The sequence below is a fragment of the Choloepus didactylus genome, chromosome 10, assembly GCF_015220235.1.
Source record: "Choloepus didactylus isolate mChoDid1 chromosome 10, mChoDid1.pri, whole genome shotgun sequence".
In the NCBI taxonomy this organism is placed as follows: domain Eukaryota; kingdom Metazoa; phylum Chordata; class Mammalia; order Pilosa; family Megalonychidae; genus Choloepus; species Choloepus didactylus.
The window spans coordinates 51,948,207-51,965,812 of NC_051316.1; the positions used below are offsets into that span (position 1 = coordinate 51,948,207).

At 39.1% G+C, this 17,606-nt stretch overlaps 1 protein-coding gene across 13 annotated transcripts in view; it reads right to left on the bottom strand.

The window, feature by feature from the left end:
- GLIS3 (GLIS family zinc finger 3) overlaps window positions 1-17,606 on the bottom strand; it is a 465,077-nt gene that overhangs the window by 68,213 nt on the left and 379,258 nt on the right. For all 13 annotated transcript variants that reach the window (XM_037798109.1, XM_037798114.1, XM_037798121.1 and 10 more), the window contains one exon: window positions 10,288-10,432. In XM_037798109.1, the coding sequence (XP_037654037.1) occupies window positions 10,288-10,432 (145 nt within the window). The remainder of the gene's footprint in view (window positions 1-10,287; window positions 10,433-17,606) is intronic.

Sequence of the window (17,606 nt, forward strand, 5' to 3'; positions counted from 1 at the left end):
TAACCTGTCTTATAATCCTCTTTAATTAATTCACTTTAAGCCTTCAAAAAACCCGCACTATTTTTAAATACCCCAAACCACAGTATCCATCAAAACACAATTTTGACTGTGCTTTTGGAGGCATTGATACCCAATGATGGGTGCCTGATTCCAATTTGTTTTTCTTTAGAGACCTAAAACATATCTCTGTAATTAAAAAAATCAGTGTGAACTACTGGGCAAAGTATTGGAAATACAAAATCTGAAGAACCATATCCAGTTTTCTTTTATGGATCTACTGAATGACGCTGATTCAATTCCCAGTTTCTTCACATGTCTATTTTGTTTCCACTTTTCTTAAAAAAATGGAGAGGTGGTATAATAAGTGGTACCTGTCCCTTATTCATTGTGTAGAGCTAAAGGCACCATTTTTCCAGTATTTGGATAAAAGTAATAAAAGCAATAATTAATAGATTCTGAACCCTTACTATATGCTAGGCACTGTTCTAAGCTCTGTATGTCATTTAATCCAATAACTGATCACAGTGAGAGGGAAATTTGAGTTAGAGGAAGAAGTAATACTGCCACTTATTAATGTTAATTCAAGCATAGGCCCCTGTGAAAGAGCCTGATGAACATTAAATCCCTGTGCACACTGATAGGAACTGACCCCCTCTCTCTTGGCTTCAGAGATGGAGAGTGAATAGTTCATTGCCCACAGCCTCACCTCCTAGAAGGTTGACAAAGACTTTCCCTAAATCCACAGGGAAAAGGTTCCAGTGAAGATTATATAAAGCCCTGACTTAGAGTGTGGTTCAGTGTTAACAGAAACTCTAGAGTAAAACTGAACTCTGAAATCCAGAGTCCATGAGTGGTCAGAAAAGAAGCCACACATGAGCAGCTGAGTTCATTGCTAAAGAAGTCCAAAGAGCAAGTCCAAGTGGCAATGGAAAACACGGCACTGTTGAAATGAGGTGAGAACAGCACTGAGACTCAGGTAAGAAAACGAAGATGCCAAGGAGACAGCTGCAATTTCTGATGATCCTTCCACTCTACTAGGGAGCATCAATGTTTTGAGATATGGCCAGGGCATGGGAATAGTGAAGAACCGTCTCCAACATTTTGAGGAAGACACTACAAAAACCAGTCTTCTGAAATAGAGCTGTGGTCACCTGGAATAACTAAAGTCCACAATACCCTCTTTATTCCATGTCTTCAGTATGCTCTATTATTATTGCTAATATAGCCAAGTTAATTCAGCAGTGTCCTTCAATTTAGAGTTTTATATTATTCTTAACATTTATTTTTAGTGCTCACAAAATATTTAAAAAGTAAAGTTTCTCTATGACTACAAATACCTTGAAAATGTCCAGCTTCTTTTTTCTCTATTCTTCATGAGGAAGGGAGATTACCTACTTCTCCCTTTCCTTGGAAGGTAAATTGAGTTGCAGTTGAGAGTCAAGATTTTGGATCCAGAAATTTGACCCATAATTTTCAAATCACAAAAGGTATTAGTCAGAGGATCCAAGATGGCGGCACAGAGAGGAGTGGAAGCTAAGTAGCCCCCCTGGAACAACTAAAAAAACCAGAAACAACTAGTAAATAATCCAGAATAACTGCGGGGGGACAAATGTGACTGTCCGTCCACTCATCATACACCAACCTGAATTCGGAGAAATGCCCAAGATCACAGAATAAAATCTGTAAGTAAAAACTCTGGATCCAAGCCTGAGCTGCAAAGCCTCGTGGTGCCAGAGAGAAGCTCTCTCCCAGCAAGCGAATATAGCTCAGCTGAGTTCCAAATGCAGTTTTAATTAGCGGGTGTGAACTGCTCACTATGAGCTACGAGTCCCCAACAAGCAGACAGAGGTTTTGGGTGATGACTGACCTTGGAGAGAGAGTCACCACGGACTAGCCCTGAAGGGGACTTTCTGTTCCTTTTTTGGCTCAGTGGAGAAAGCATCAGCCACTTTCAGTTCCCAGTGCTCTGACCCAGACAAGGGTGGAGACAGAACAGGCAGAGAGAGACCATTGAAATGCTAATGACCTCCCCCTAGGGGTCTATCTTCTCTAAGAGGAAAGGGGTGGGGCCCAGCTCTACTACCCACCTTCCATTCAGAACCAGACCCCAGAGCCTGGGGGAAAACAGCCACAGGCCACACCTCCTTACACCCTTCTGGAGTTACAGGCTGACAGATGCCACCTGCTGGGCAGAAAAGCACAGTGACCTGAGGCATCACAGAGTGTACCAATCTTCTAAGACACACCCTCAGGGAAACTGGATACCAAATAGTTCTTCCTTCTGGGACCTGAGCCCGTTCTGGTCTGGGAAAACCTGATTGGGATAACCAAGAAAACCATGCCTAGACAACAGAAAACTACAACCTACACTGAGAAAGATGAAGTTATGACCCAGTCACAGGAACAAACTTACACTTCAACTGAGATACAGGAATTGAAACAACTAGTAATGTGTAAATTAAAAAAGTTTAGGGAAGATATGGCGAAAGAGATGAACTGTATAATGAAAACACCAGGCATACATAAGGTAGAAATTGAAAGTTTGAAAAACCAACTGGCAGAATCTATGGAAATGAAAGGCACAACAAAAGAGATGAGAAACACAACGGAAACATACAACAGCAGATGTCAAGAGGCAAAAGAAAACACTCAGGAACTGGAGAACAAGGCACCTGAAAGCCTACACACAAAAGAACAGATAGAGAAAAGAATGGAAAAACATGAGCAAGGTCTCCAGGAACTTAAGGACAAAATGAAAAGCAAGAATTTACATGTCATTGGTGTCCCAGAAGAAAAAGAGAAGGGAAAAGGGGCAGAAGCAATAATAGAAGAAATAATCAATGAAAATTTCCCATCTATTATGAAAGACATAAAATTACAGATCCAAGAAGCACAGAGTACCCCAAACAGAATAATCTGAATAGGCCTAAGCCAAGACACTTAATAATCAGATTATCAAATGTCAAAGATAGAGAGAATCCTGAAAGCAGCAAGAGACAAGCAATCTATCACATACAAAGGAAGCTTGATAAGACTATGCTTGGATTTCTCAATAGAAACCATGGAGGCAAGAAGGAAGTGGGGTGATATATTTAAGATACTGAAAGAGAAAAACCACCAACCAAGAATCCTATATCTGGCAAAACTATCCTTCAGATATGAGGGAGAGCTTAAAATATTCTTTGACAAACAGACAATGACAGAGTTTGTGAACAAGAAACAAGCTCTACAGGAAACACTAAAGGAAGCACTGGAGACAGAAAGAGAAAGACAGGAGTGAGAGGTTTGGGACACAATTTTGGGAGATAGCAGCCCAGAAAGGTAAGTACACTGAACAAAGATGACTGTGAATATGGTTCAAAGAGGAAGGCTGGGACCATGTGAGACACCAGAACAAAAGAGGAATGATAAAGACTGGGGCTGTATAACTCAGGGAATCCTAGGGTGCTCAACGATTGTAATAAAAGGTATAAATATGTTTTTATATGAGGTACAACAAATGAATGTCAACATTGCAAGGTGTTAAAAATAGGGTGGGATTGGGGGGGAAAATACAATCAATGCAAACTAGAGGCTACAATTAACAGGAAAAAAAAAAGAAGTATTAGTCCCTCATTCCAGAGGATTCTATCTTGAGTTCTTTGTCCTGCCATCATTCTGTTCTTTAAGATGAGCTTGGGGTACACCTCAAAGTAGAAAAACCTTCCCTTCTCACATCCCATTTGGGCACCATCAAAACAATATAAAATAAGGAAAATGAGAAATAATAGTATAAAGACAGCCAAGTCTTTGCCCAGTGAGAATAAAGCTGCAATTTCCCAGCCTCACCACCCTCCTTTCCTCCTCAGTGAGGTATGGAATTATTTTTGCTCACCCACAAAAATATTTTTACAGCAAAAACTTGTACATATTGTAAAACTGAATAATTCAGCTTAATCTTGCATGAAAAACTAACATGAATACAAGGGAATAAGTGGCTGTGGAAAACTGAAGCACCAAATTAAGCAGCTCACAAACATATAAACTTTTAACATTAGCTATACACATACAGATGTGCCTGTGCAAACTGGGAATTGGAATTTAATTTTCTTCTTTTGGGTGGTTATAAGAGCTCACTCTTAATCAATATATTAGCAGTGCGACATAACACTGTTTTGGGAGGACAAGTGTAATATCCATGGATTGTTGTGGGTTTTGTTTTGTTTTGTTTTGTTTTTGTAATGAGACACAGAAACATGTACCACGGGGCACTTGTTATTGAAACTCCCATTAGTCAAAATTCAAATTGCGTTTTGCAGGAAGTCATATTCCTTGCATTCTACTGCCTAGAGCAACGGTTCTCAAAATGTGGTCCCTGAACCAGTAATACCCAGCATCAACTGCGAATTTACTAGAAACACCTGGAAGAAATTCGAATTCTTGGAACTCAGACCTACTGAATCAGAAACCCTGGGGGTGGGGTCCAGCAACTTCTGTTTTCACAAGCCTTCAAGGATATTAGACGTATCTTAAAGGACTGGTTCAGGGCTAGGCAAGGGAAGATCCATAAAGTTATCAGAGTCTACAACAGTCTTGCTCCTACCCTCACCGACTTTCCAATTCAACTGGGTAGAAAAACCACAGATACAAGAGGAGTCACAGAAACAATGCAAAATTTTGACAGCAGTTCCATGCAACACTGGAAGAAATATCATAGACATTATTGCTAAATGTTTCCCTTTAAATTTCCTTTTGTACCAAAGTCTCCACCTCCTCTGTCCTTGGCCCCACCACCAATTCCAAGTTGTTCTGTCTCCTTTTCACCTCTGGTGAATTCCAAGCAAAGGAGTACTTTTGAAGATAATGCAAGTAATAACTATTGCATTTTTATAATGATCTATGTCTTTTGAAGGAATTTTACATAGATTGTGTTATTTGATCTTTACAATTCTCCTATAAAGTTTAATCAATTGGGAAACTGGTGTGCCAATTTAGAACCATCTACTAAAGTCCCCAAATCAAGGACCACTTTCTGAAAGCAGATTATATGAGGCACTTTTATAGAAAATTATTTCTAACCCTTACAACTATGCAAGCTGTCCCAAGACAGAAAATACACTCAAGAATGTTGCAACTATTAAAATAAAACTTACTCAACTTATTCCACAAAAATTGCATTAAAATGAAACATTGACTAGCTCAAAAATATGTTAAATCCTGTATGGGTTTAATACACTGCTATTTATTATTAAAAAGTGATGATACTCTTAAGCGAGAAGCCCTCATTTTCCAGCAATGAGGGTGAAGGGAAGGGAATGACTATATATAATTTCAAAAATTCTTACTCTAAAAATAAAAACTGTTTTCCTTCTACAATTTCCTATAATATCTAAATAAAACATCTATTTTTTTCCCCCTGAAAAATCTAAGGTTACATTCAAAATTGGGATAATTCAACAAGATTTGTATGCTCTAAGATATAATTATTTTATAACCAATAGAAGTGGTACAGATACATTGCTCTTATTCTTGCAGATTTCTCTTGTTCCAGCTGCATTTCCTACTCATTTGATGGGTGTTTAACACAGGGCTCAAACATCTCAACCACGGTGGTGTCTGATGTCTTCCTGGCTTAGGTCATTTGCAAAGGTTATGTTTTATTGAATTTGTACTACAGTTTTGGTTTGGAGGGAGCCATAATTTGGGGGAGGACCCATGGGACAGATCTTCCTAGCACATTCTTCATTGGGGAAAGGATGCTCTGCCAAGGCCAGGCACTGGTTCAGGCCATCCACTAATTGCAGGCTTATTTGCTGCATTAGTTCGTTGCAGGAGCTGACAAGAAGATCTACACAGGTATTAAAGCCTTGAAAGTGGGAGACACACATTGATCCACAGTTATGAAATACTTCTTCCTCAGATTATCAGAGAAATCACCTAAATTTACAGGCTGACCTGGGCCATTATCTATCAGAGTACAGAAACTCTAAACAAAAGTGCAGAAAATATAAGTGAGCCATCCTTGAAAACCGCTTATTATTAACCTGGCCTTCCTGTTAGATCACTCAATTGCTCTCAGGTTAGCTCAGGAGCAGGCCTGGGAAGTCCTGGGATTTTCAGAAGAGTAGACAAGCAAACACCTCAATTTAGAATCATGCCCAGCATGGCCTCAAGTGACTTTTGGCTGTTTTAACATAGAGCACTAGTTTCTTCCACAGAAATAAAAGTCTTTTTTGGCAATCTTTTCCAATCAAGCTCTGTCTTATCAACCTGTAAAGTCTGTTTCAATAAGGGAAGTCAGCGCTGTAGGCAACTTCAAAAAATTGTATTTGTCAGAACAGCCATCTTCCCTGTTTACCTTAACGCTAAGCAAACTAGCATCCTTTTGGAATCTTACAACTCTTTGTCCACTAAAAGTTTCCATTTCAAAACCACGACTTCTCCAGACCACGAGTCCTCAATAGTTGTGCCTTCTGAAAGATAATGGTATTAAATATATTACACTGCTTCTGTCCTATATCCATGCACACTCAATAGGTGTCCATCAAATAGTTTTATAATAAATCAATCCACTAGCATTTAAAGGTTTAAGTGCTTGACAATCTTTAAAATTATTTTTCTTGATTTTGTATAATAGAACTTGAAGGGAACAGCTCCAAGTACTTTTGCCATATAGCAGAGTCATAATCTTCATCAAATTGCCATTAACACTTCAAATTTTACATTTAACTACTTGATGAATGGTTTCCTTTTACACCTTTGGCATCTTCCACTGTTTGGCTTCCTTCCACAGATCTTTAGCATAGGTATAGAAGCTGGTGTGAACATGCATTTGCCTTGGCAAGTTCATCTATAACACTTTAGGAGGAAGGCTAACAATTTCTGTTTTTTCATTTTTCCTCCATCCTGGTTCTGCCTCTGGGTTTGTTGCGTATTCATCAAAACAAAAGGCATAATCAATTTTTTTAAAAGTCAGGAACAAAGTAAGTAAAAACAGAACATGAGGGAAGTAGAAATAAAGATAAGAGGAGATAGATCTAAATTCCAGACATGAAGTTGAACAAGACAGTCATCTGCCTGTTTCAAGTGTCCTCAGAGTCACAGAAAACGCAGATCAGTTTGAAGATGCTTTGTTTCTGTTGAGACCACTCAGACTTCCTCTCTTGTTTATGGCAACCCATCTGCCATAGATGGAGGTTCAAAGCCAAGAGCTCAAAAATCTTTTGAAGACAAAATGTAGAAAAGAGGAAAACTACTCGTAAAGACAACGTCATTTCACAACAACCTTAAACCCCCTATCAGATATACAAAAACACACATCAAGACAAATGAGACGCCTGAGTTTTGACAATGAACCATATGCAATATATTACATATAGCAAAGGTACTAAAGTTTTAAGCAGATACAGATATGACTTTCCAAACCTATTTCCAAGAAGTTTTAATACAATAAGACTAACCTCATATCACAAATTATTTGTATTTGATGCTGGGTCATTTTTCAGTTGATTCTGTTTAGCTTTGATCCTTCACTATTGGGTGCCAGGACTTTAGTAAGTTCACAGATTTGTGGACTGAAAATACAGGGGTATGCTCTACAGTTTTTTTTAAAACAGAGAAGCTGTATGTTTACAGAAGAATCATGCAGAAAATACAGTGTTCCAATGTACCCTTCCTATTAACACTTTGCATCAGTGTGGTAGCACTGTTACAACTGATGAAAGAATATTATAATAACTGCACTTTTAACTATAGTCCATATATGTTACATTAGGGTTTACTGTTTGTTTGGTATAGCCCTATATATTTAAAAAAAAAAACAAAAAACTTTTTATACTAGTAACATATATCCAACCTAAAATTTCTCCTTTTAACTACACTCAGATACGTAATTCAGTGGTATTAATTACATCCACAATGTTGTGCTACCATCACCACCATCCATTGCCAAAAATTTTCCATTGTTCCAAACAGAAACTCTGTACCAACTAAGCATTAACTCCCCATTCTCTACCCCACCCAAGCCCCTGGGGGATCTGCACCATGGAGCAGCTTACACCACCTATAGTTGTTTTAAATTGGCTGTTTATTTAATGTCCTAGAATAAAATGTTCATACATAAAATATTTGCCAAATGAAGCAGACATATGCACCAACAAAAGCTAGTCCCACTATTTAATGTAAATACCTAATATAAAATATCTATGTGTGTGTTGATGGCATTATATATTGGCACATTTTATGTGTGCATATGTACCTATCCCTTAAACCTCTGTTTAAGGTCAACCCTTCCAAGTAAGATTTAATCTCATCTGCCTGGGTCTCAGAAAGCAGAGGCTCCATCCTCTCCAAGAATAAGTCAGTCAAGTAATTGACAAGAGGTCACAGACACTGGGCCATCATTAGTGACGCCTTGATGACTGACCCTGTTGAAGTATTTGCTTTATGTCCTTTCCCCTGCATTTGGATCAACGGAGAACTGTCACATTTGAAAATTTATACACGTATGTCTTTCTCTATTCCACAGTAATGTATCAATAAATTCTTAATTATTTATGTCTTCTTAGTACTTTTAAAAAGAAAAAAAACAGAAAATGGAAAATTCCCATGGTCTGGAACATGGAGCTGGTGGTAATCTGCTTTCGTATTCATAGTATGATGGCAGAGCTTTAACCAATTATGTTTAGACAAGTACATCATGATTACAGAGAGAGGAAAAATACACAAAAATCCAGGCTAAGAAATTAAAACAAAACAAAACAAAACATACCAACAAACCCCTCCCTTACTGCATATAATCCTTTATTTTTTACTACATAATGAAATTTTCCAAATACTGAGTCACCTATTATTGAATCTCTGGCAAAAGGAAGCTTGTCTGGGGGTGACATCCCACTCCCTCCTGGATGGCTGGCAAACACTAATGTACATTTTTACAAGTTGGCTTACTGGTGTGAAAATATTTCTCAAGACTTGGGGTGTCCTTTTTTTTTTTTTTATTAAATTCAGTTTTATTGAAATACATTCACACACCATACAATCATCCATGATATACAATCCACTGTCCACAGTATGATAACATAGTTATGCGTTCATCACCACAATCTATCTCTGAACATTTTCCTTACATCAGAAAGAACCAGAACAAGAATAAAAAATAAAAATGAAAAAAGAACACTCAAATCATCCCACCATCCCACCCCATTTGTCCTTTAGTTTTTATCCCCATTCCTCCACTCATCCATACACTAGATAAAGGGGGTGTGATCCACAAGGTCTTCACAATCACACTGTCACCCCTTGTAATCTACATTATTATATAATTGTCTTCAGGAGTCCAGACTGCTGGGTTGGAGTTTGGTAGTTTCAGGTATTTACTTCTAGCTATTCTAATACATTAAAGCCTAAGAAGTGTTATCTATATAGTGCATAAGAATGTCCACCAGAGTGACCTCTCAACTCCATTTGGAATCTCTCAGCCACTGAAACTATTTCGTCTCATTTTGCATCCCCCTTTTGGTCAAGAAGATACTCTCAGTCCCACGATGCCGGGTCCCCATTCATCCCCGGGAGTCATACTCTGCGTTGCCAGGGAGATTTACACCCCTGGGAGTCGGGTCCCATGTAGGGAGGAGGGCAGCGAGTTCACCTGTTGAGATGGCTCAGTTAGAGAGAGAGAGGGCCACATCTGAGCAACAAAGAGGTACTCAGGGGGAGACTCTTAGGCACCATTACATACAAGTTTAGACTCTCCTTTGTGGTAATGAGCTTCATAAGGGCAAGTCCCATGCTCGAGGGCTCAGCACATCAAACCGCCAGTCGCAATGTTTGTGACAACATCAACACCAGTCCAGGTGAGGATGTCCAACACATCCACACCTTCCCCCAGATCCTCGGGGCTGGGGAGGGGGAGGCTTGGGGCGTCCTTTTAAAATGCAAAGCTGACAATGACTGTTCCATTAAGAAATCCAATTGCAGCCAGGTTACCTGCTTAGGGGGAAACACCTTCTTTGAGTTTAAATAAAGTTAATAAATTTAAGATAATTGGATGCACCCAACTTTTGGCAGAAGACCAGAAGAGAGCTAACATTATTTTACTTTGTGTCTTTCTATATGAGAAAAAAAGCAATCTCTTGCCAAACTTGGCTCAAGAATCAGATGGAGAAGGGGACAATGTGGCGCCTACTGATAGAGCAACATACAGATAATTTTCGGAACGGTTCTTCTCATGTGAGCCTTCCCTTCAACCAGAGTGAAGGGCCCAGAGAAGGGCAGTGGTGGGGTCGAGCCCTCGTTCGCCGATGTTACCTGGATAGAGGTCGGGCCCGGGCCCTGGGGAGCGTCCCACGGCCCCTTCAGCAGCGGCATCGCGGGGGGAGGCGGCCGGCTGCAGGGGCTGCACGCTGAGGCAGTCCGTGAGCAGGTCCGGATGGAGCTCCGTGCCGGACCGCAGCTACAGGGAGAGAAAACAGAACAGAGCTGGAGAAAGCAAGCTAGACTTGGGATACTTCCCTGGAAAGGCACCATGCCCTAAGGCTCAGTGCGATTCAATCCACAAATATTTATCAAGCAGCAACTACGGGCTAGCCACTGGGTTAACCCAGAGTCAACAAAGGCCCCCGAGCCTAGCACCTGGCAGAGCTTCCTGAAAAAGGAATCAGGATAACGTGGCTAGGCTCGTGTCTTGCCTCAGTCTTTGATGTTTCCACTTCTGGGAACCGAACTTCCTATTATATTTCCTTTTATTTGCTCTGTATCTTATCAGAAGTTGTAGTGATAACAAAAACAAACTCAAGTATATTTAGTACCTATTGGAAAGGGCTCTGAAAGTACAGAGAGACTGCCAAGAAAAATATCCCTGAGATAACTAAGAATTGTCCAATGAGTTTTGACTCCTATACATTTTACATAAGAGGAAAACTGCATAAGTTAAATTAAATATTAAAATATCAAGGATTATGATTCAAAGAAATAAAAACAATATAATTTAACAGCAACAAAACCCAACAGTGAGTTATATGAATAGCTAGCTATACGAAAAAAACAAAACTTAGATCTTCATTTTATCAAAATATATCAAATGATATATTATATATTGTATATATTCTTTATGTATTAAAGACTTACATGTCCAAAAAGCCATAAAAGTACTAGAATCGAGTTTTGGCAAAAGCTATCTGATCTGTTAATGAAAAAGGATTTTGTAAACTTCATTTCAATGGAAAAAATCATGATGGAAGCTTTAATTACATTACAATATTAACCTTCTACTTATACAAAATACAATACCTTGAAATCAGTCTAGAAATTTATTTGTTACAAACGCTGCAAATGGTTGTCATTTTCAGTAAAGAGAATATAAAAGTTGATTTTATAAAGGCAACACTAAGGCTGGGCGAATACTCACTCATTCAACAAATATTACAGTGTCATTCACTTCTCTAGATCCTGGGGATACTGCTTTTAAGGAACTTATACTCCAAGGGGGGAAAGGGATGATGAACAAATAAAATACATATGATATTAGATGATGACGAATGCTTGGGAGAAAAGTGATTCATAGGAGAGAAACAGTGTGTAAGGATGGGAGTGGCAACTTTAAACTGGGGGATAGGGAAAGCCTCTTGGAGACAGCACTATAAAAAGCCTTGTAAGAAGTGAGGGAGTGAGCCCTACATCTAGATATCTGGGGGAAGAATGTGGCTACCCTGGGGTGTGCCTGGATTATTTGAGGAAAAGTAAGGAGAGAGAGTCTGGGGAAGAGAAATAGAAGATGAAACCAGAGATGCAAAAGGGAGAGGGGTCCCAGATTGTGTAGGGCCTTCACATGAACAGAAAAGTTTAAAAAGGAAAAATGGAAATGACAATAAATGTGAAAAATGTTCAGCACATTCTCAGTGAAATGGGGTGTCAAAACTTTTTTTATTAAATTATCAAAAGATTTGGAAAGAATAATATGTAGTGATATTGAAGCTATAGTGAAAGAGGCAATTCTTAAATACTGCTAGCGGGAGAGTACATTGGTACAAACTTTTTAGATGTTACCTGACAATATTTTTCAAGACCCATAATTGAAACCATTTAATCCTAGAAATTGTCTTGAGGAAATAATCAGAAATGTAAATGAAGATTTATGCAAAAGATATATATATATATTTATATCAATCTCTTGCTCTGTAATGTGCAGTATTATGTAGATCAATACCAAAAATTAGGAAACTTGACTTAAATGTCCACAACTAGGGCTAATTATATTACATCAATTTGATGGAATATTATACAACCAATAAAATGATGCTTATGAAGATAAAAGCAAAATATGAAATTGTACATACAAACGTAACAATTACACGAAAATGCGCAGACAACATACTGGAAGGAAATATAATACAATAAGAATTTTTTTGTTCTCAGCAGCAATATTATGAATTTATTTCCTCTGTTTTTTTTTTAAATCATTTCTTCTGCTTTCCAAATTTTCTACAATCCTATGACGTGCTAGAGCCAGCTTGTACCAATTCAAGAGCGTCAACTGTGCACATCTTTTCCAAACTTTCTGGGCAGCGATGGCAAATCAATAGCTTGAAATTGGTCATAGCAGGACTATTTACACCACGGAAATCAGCAAACTAACAAACTAGGCCTTTTTTTTTTTAAATCTGGAGAGCTCGCTGTTGAACATTTCCAGTACACTGACAATGACTATGAACCACACACACACATGATGTCAGTAAGTCACTGTTTAGAGAGCAGTATTTCTTGGATCTCAAAAAGCTGTATTAAGAGACAAACACATGTCCAGGTCTTAATCCAAGAATATGAAATTGTCAGAGTGACCCTAAGTATAGGGAAGGAACATCTAACACATGCAGCAACTGAGACATAATTACACTATAATTTCCTCAGCTTTGGCACATTGAAATCTCTGTCCAAGAATGCAGCTAATGCCTAATCCTCTTGGGATTTTTGGAAGGTATGTTTGTTATTTTGGTACTAACATAACACATGCTGCATAAGAAAAACTGGAAAAAATCAAGGCTTAGAATGAGTTCTGGTGATCATTTTTAATTTATCTCTCATTGTTACAATGTGATCTGGGGCCCACATGTTCTACTCAGTGCAGCCAAAAACCCCTCTCTGCTTTCTCTTACCAACTGCTTTAGAGTTTCACAGTTATCAGTACCAATGAGGTCTTTCCAAGGAATTTCACAGCCATACTTACTCCTGGAGTCAAAGGCAGACAATTCTTCATTAGCATCAACAAGTATTCATGTTTTCCGAGAGACCTTGTTGTGAGAGTTAATTTGGTTTTCTCTGGAATTAGGCATGGTTCTACAAACTGCTTCTTAAATTGAACAAGCCTTAAGGGCTTTATGAAAAATTTCAAAAGAGGGTCACCTGCATAAAAATGCATCACTGATACGTAAATTTAGTATCCTTCTCCTCCTCCCTCCCCCAGATCATTAGACAAGCAAAGGGCCTTTTCCAGGTCGGTTAAGGTCTTCAGACATTCTCTGGTCCAGGAGTTATCTAAAGGATGAGGTGGGAGGTACACAGCAGAATCTCCTGGGCAGGATGTCTTTCAATGCAATATAGTTTCATATTTAGAGTAAAAAAAAACTCAACTATCTCCATAAAGCAAATTATGTAATGCATGTTTCAAAATCTTAGCTGTCAGGGATACAAAGAAGACAGAGGGAAAGTTTCCAGTGGGGGATGGTTTCTCTCACTGGTTCTCAAATCTGGGCATGCACAGAAAACACCTGCAGGGTAGTATCCCCAGAGCTGCTGCTTTAGTAGATCTGGGGTACATTTCTAACAAGTTACCCTGTGACCGTGACACTGTTGGTCTGGGGATCACTTAGAACCACTGGTCTATAAGAATCCTGATGAAGAGAGAGCTGATATATTTATGGTTATTGGAAGAGGAAATGCATTGCGGAAGCAGAGAATTATAAATCTTGTATTTTTAAATGTAGGAACTATATTATATATTGTATTCTGATTAGCTGTGGCTAAAATAAAATCTTGTTTTAAGCCAGACTGCAGGCCTCCAATTAGCAGGTGTTAGCAAAGACCACTGGGAAGGAAAAAGATGTTGACTCAAGCTCTGGGGGAGGCATTAACTGATGATAAATCTGGGACTATTTGCAAGTCATATGACTCGGAGATACTAGGAAAGCAAGTCATGTTTTTATGATGACAAGATACAAAACATCTTGGCTTTTCTGTAAGAAGTCTTGAGACATCTGGACCTTAAAAGTTTAGTGTTACCTCCTGAGGAAACTTACCTTTAATCGTGAGGGTGTACATAATTGTATTAGTTATCATGGAAAAGGTGCTTAAATTTCCTACAGACCCATCTGACATTCTCCCTTCAGCCCTCATGACAATAAATGGTTACATGAGGTTCATGTGTTTAAAACACCTTGGATTTAAATTTTCTTTCACAAGAATAGAAAAGGTTGAAAAATTTCCATCTAGTTTAGCAACTGCTCTTTGGGGAGATAAAAATGGTCACAGAGAGCAAAAGACTTGCTCAAGGTCACAGTGCTCTTGAGGGAAAGAAATAGAAATTGAACCCTTTTTCAGGGTCTCCTGATCACCTGATTTTTTAAAGGGCTGCTGTGTTGCACAACTCCAAGGACTTTTATTCACATTGTAATCTATGTGAATGGCGCCCTCTGGGGTTGTCCAACTCAGCTGCTCTAACCACCTACCATTAGTTCCATAGTAGCATTCCCCTTCTTCATCCCTCTCATTCACCCACTCATTCATTCATTTATTGAACAAATATTTCTTGGGCCTCAACAATATGCCAAGCAGTGTTCTAGGTGACCAAAATACAAGAAAAAACTAACCTCTCCCGTTGTTTAGCACACCATTCCTAAACAGCTACTGCTAAGAGCCTCCATACGGTGATTCTACCACACACCATGGATAGATATTCCCCTTGGCCTGGACAAAAGCCTCCGCTCCTTTCAAGAGCTCTGCCTCGCTGCCTGCAACCCCTCCATTTATTATGCTGTTCGTTCCTCCTGCCGGGAGTGACCTCCCTCCCAAAGCAAGTCCTCTAATATCCAGCCTACTACTCGCCTCCTGAATGAAGCCTCCTAACAGGGGCCATCTGCAGAGTGTGCTTTTAGCCACACTGTGACTGAACAGGTGTTCTGGGGCTTTGTTTCTTCTTATCAATTTAGTCTCCACAATTGTGTTGTGAAGCCCACAAGGACCTGACTCACTGACTGTCTCTTAAGGCTTTTAAAGCGCTGCAGCACCCGCAGGGTGATACCCAGTGCTCCTTCGCTCCTTTGCACTCCGAGGGTAAGTTATGCTCCAGAGCTTCCCATGGGATCAGGCTGAGCCGGAGCTTCAACTGAAATGGCACCGTCATTTTGCTTTTCCCCTGTCCCTATCCTCCTTCTGCTCCTCTCCTGGCATCCTTAATAAATCGTATGTGCTTGAATCCTTGGCTCATAGTCTGCTTCTGGGAGCACCAAACTCAGTAAGCATTCCAGGGTTATTTGACTTGGCTTGGGAGTGGAAAATGCCAATCATCAGCACTCACGAGGAGGCTTGAATGCACATTTGTTCACCCTTCAGTACATGCGCTGCCCACACACCAGGGGTGTGGTAACTGGGTGTGCATGAACATGAGGTATTCTGGGCCATTATACAAAATACTAAAAGCGCAATCATGGAGATTCAATTAAAAACTAAATCCTAATGAACACATGCAATCAGCATTAAAAGGGGCCTCAGATGTCATTGGGTCCAAACATCTATCTTATGCTAACTTCCCTTACAGCGACCTCTTCATGTGATTGTTCAGATTCTGCTTGATCCACTAATGGGCAGCTTACTTCATCTTGTTAGTTAGCTTCAGTGTAGGCAGTTCCAATTGTTAAGAACTCTGTTGTGTTTTTTTGGGGGGTGGGGGGGGTGGGTTGGGGTAGGGGATGTCTACTGAGTCCTGACCCAGCTCTTCAACTATTAGGACTGCATGTATCCGTCTGTCCTTCTATTCATAAATCTGTGGCAAGGCTCATGGACATACTAGAAAGAAATGAGACCACTCTTGAGTCTCAGAAAGCAGTCTGCGGATCTTTGAGTGTTAACGATCCTGATCGCCAATGAACTGTGTGAGGGTTTAATTTCTGGGCCTGTCCAGGTGCAAGTAAACAAATTGCCTCCTTAGCTCCCTACATTCTCCTATTCAGAAATATTTGTTCCAAATGATAGTTTTTCAACCTTAATAACGAAACCACCTTTCAGGACTTGACAGGGTTCCTGCATTCAGAAATTTGAGCTGTTTCCCTAACAATGTGGGGATTTTTCCTAATATATAAAAACAAGGCACCATCAATTGTGGTTTGTATTTGTTTTTTGTTCAAGACTATTCTGTTAATGTTTATAATCTTGTGAAACAAGAGACGGAAATTCTACTCCCGTCATCATTTTCTCATTTCAGATATGATTGAATAATCGTCCAAGATTAAGTGAGTCAAGTGGAAATAATTAGGAAAGGGAAAAGGGCCCAGATTCTTCAATTTTCATTCCATTCCATTTTATTCCAGGAGCAAAGGCATTCTATTAGTCTGAAGCGAGACACACTTCCAAAGCAAACGAGGCACAATCAAAGGCCTTCTGTTTTCACTTTCTCTAATGAACATGGTCTAGCTGGGCTGTGCATGTTTATGCATCACCTTAAAGGGATTTCTTTGTTCTCCAGAAATCAAATGCCACCAAAATATGTTTCTGAAGGAACTCAGTCAGAAGGAAAGAGAAGTAAGATTTTTTCTTCCCAGAGTGCTAAGGTTTATTGCCAGAATATTCTTATCGAGGGTTCGCTATGATACTTCAAGCAATGCGGATCGCAGGGAATTAACTCATTGCCAAAAGGCTTAAAAATAATTACAATGAATTAACCTATTATATTAATTACAATAATGCCCAGTTGAATCTAAGAATTCTCTCTCTAGGGGATTCCTTAGCACTGACATTTATCAAGTGGCTTTGGTATATCATAAGTAATTAATCTCTAAAAATCTGCTATCAAATTCATTTCCTTTGGGAATGACCAATTTACGAAGAAGGAAATAAATGAGAGTAAACTTAGAAAAATAGAACTAGAAGAAATGTCTTTGGGAACATGAGATACTGTCTGCTTGGGCACCCTGATTGGTCTGATTGGGTATCTAGGGGATACCTATTATCTAGGGGTTAGTAATAATGCCAAAGGTAAAAAAAAAAGTACCCAAATTCAATTAACTAATGAACATAACAAAATATTTGCATGGGCACCAATGCCGGGGTATATCTCAATAAGAGAAATGAAAAATCAATCCTAGTATAGACACTATAAAACTGGCTATTTAGCAAAAAATGGTGGCTGATGGGAACTGCTCACAGAAGCAGATTTTTAGAGTCAAAAGGAACTAGTGTGCAATAATCTTGTGCCAACTCTACAGCAGTGCCGCCCAGTAGAACTTTCTATGATGATGGAAAAGTTCTGTGCTATCCAAATTGGTAGGCACATGTGGTTAATGAGCATTTGAAATGTGGCTAGGGCAACTAAACTTTTAATTTTATTTAAATTTTAATTTAATTTTATGGTATTGAACTGC